This window comes from Buceros rhinoceros, unplaced genomic scaffold, assembly GCF_000710305.1.
Source record: "Buceros rhinoceros silvestris isolate BGI_N320 unplaced genomic scaffold, ASM71030v1 scaffold8128, whole genome shotgun sequence".
In the NCBI taxonomy this organism is placed as follows: Eukaryota; Metazoa; Chordata; class Aves; order Bucerotiformes; family Bucerotidae; genus Buceros; species Buceros rhinoceros.
This window is the reverse complement of record NW_010428538.1, coordinates 12,135-12,975: the sequence shown is the minus strand read 5'-3', so window position 1 is coordinate 12,975 and position 841 is coordinate 12,135. Positions and strand designations below refer to the sequence as shown.

At 57.3% G+C, this 841-nt stretch overlaps 1 protein-coding gene across 1 annotated transcript in view; it reads right to left on the bottom strand.

Annotated features, from left to right (window-relative positions):
- Window positions 1-841, bottom strand: part of AIFM3 (apoptosis-inducing factor, mitochondrion-associated, 3) — a gene marked incomplete at its 5' end in the record, with an annotated part of 14,752 nt that overhangs the window by 2,371 nt on the left and 11,540 nt on the right. Inside the window, one exon of the mRNA XM_010142314.1 lies at window positions 237-313. Coding sequence (XP_010140616.1) covers window positions 237-313 — 77 coding nt within the window. The remainder of the gene's footprint in view (window positions 1-236; window positions 314-841) is intronic.

The following is an 841-nucleotide window of genomic DNA, read 5'->3' as shown; positions in this document are numbered from 1 at the left end:
CTCAGAGCCAGCCCCAAGCCACAGCACCCAGGGCTGGGATTGGAAACCACCCCCCTCTGCGAGGGGGTCCCAGGTGCTCCAGCGTGATGCTCCCAGCGTGATACTCCCGGCACCTCAGTGGATAAGACACCCCTGCAGGAGCAGTCTGGAGCCCCAGGGAAGCTCATCGCGGGGTAGAGCAGACCCAGCTCCTCCTGCTCTCCCACCCCCCCGGCAGGGCTGCCCCCCACACTCACCTTGTTGACCACAATGAAGCCTTTGGAGTCAATGTTGATGCCGCTTTGCTTGAGGAACCCCGTCGCTGGGACTGCGCCTGCAGGAGAAGGCAAGGGTTGCCGGTGTCCCCACAGCCCTGAGGGCATGACCCCGACGCCAGCAGATCCCCTCCTGCCCAGACAGCCCGGCTGCCCCAACAGAAAGGCAGTGGGGAGCAGAGCTCCCTACAGAGCCCCCATATGTCACCCTCCACACCCCGGGGTGCCATCGGTGCACCGCTGTCATCTGTCCACCACCTTGATCGATGCTTGAAGATAATTTTCAATCCACTTCTCTTTTACAGGTATTTTGAAAATAATATATCTAGAAGGGAGCCCTCGGGTCTCCAGACGGCGCCTCCACCTCCCCCACAGCCTGTTGCTTTTCTTCATTCGGTAATCGCGCCCCCACCTTGATCGATGCTTGAAGATAATTTTCAATCCACTTCTCTTTTACAGGTATTTTGAAAATAATATATCTAGAAGGGAGCCCTCGGGTCTCCAGACGGCGCCTCCACCTCCCCCACAGCCTGTTGCTTTTCTTCATCTTTCATTTTCCTTTTCGGATCTTTTTTCCCTGTGGCCTT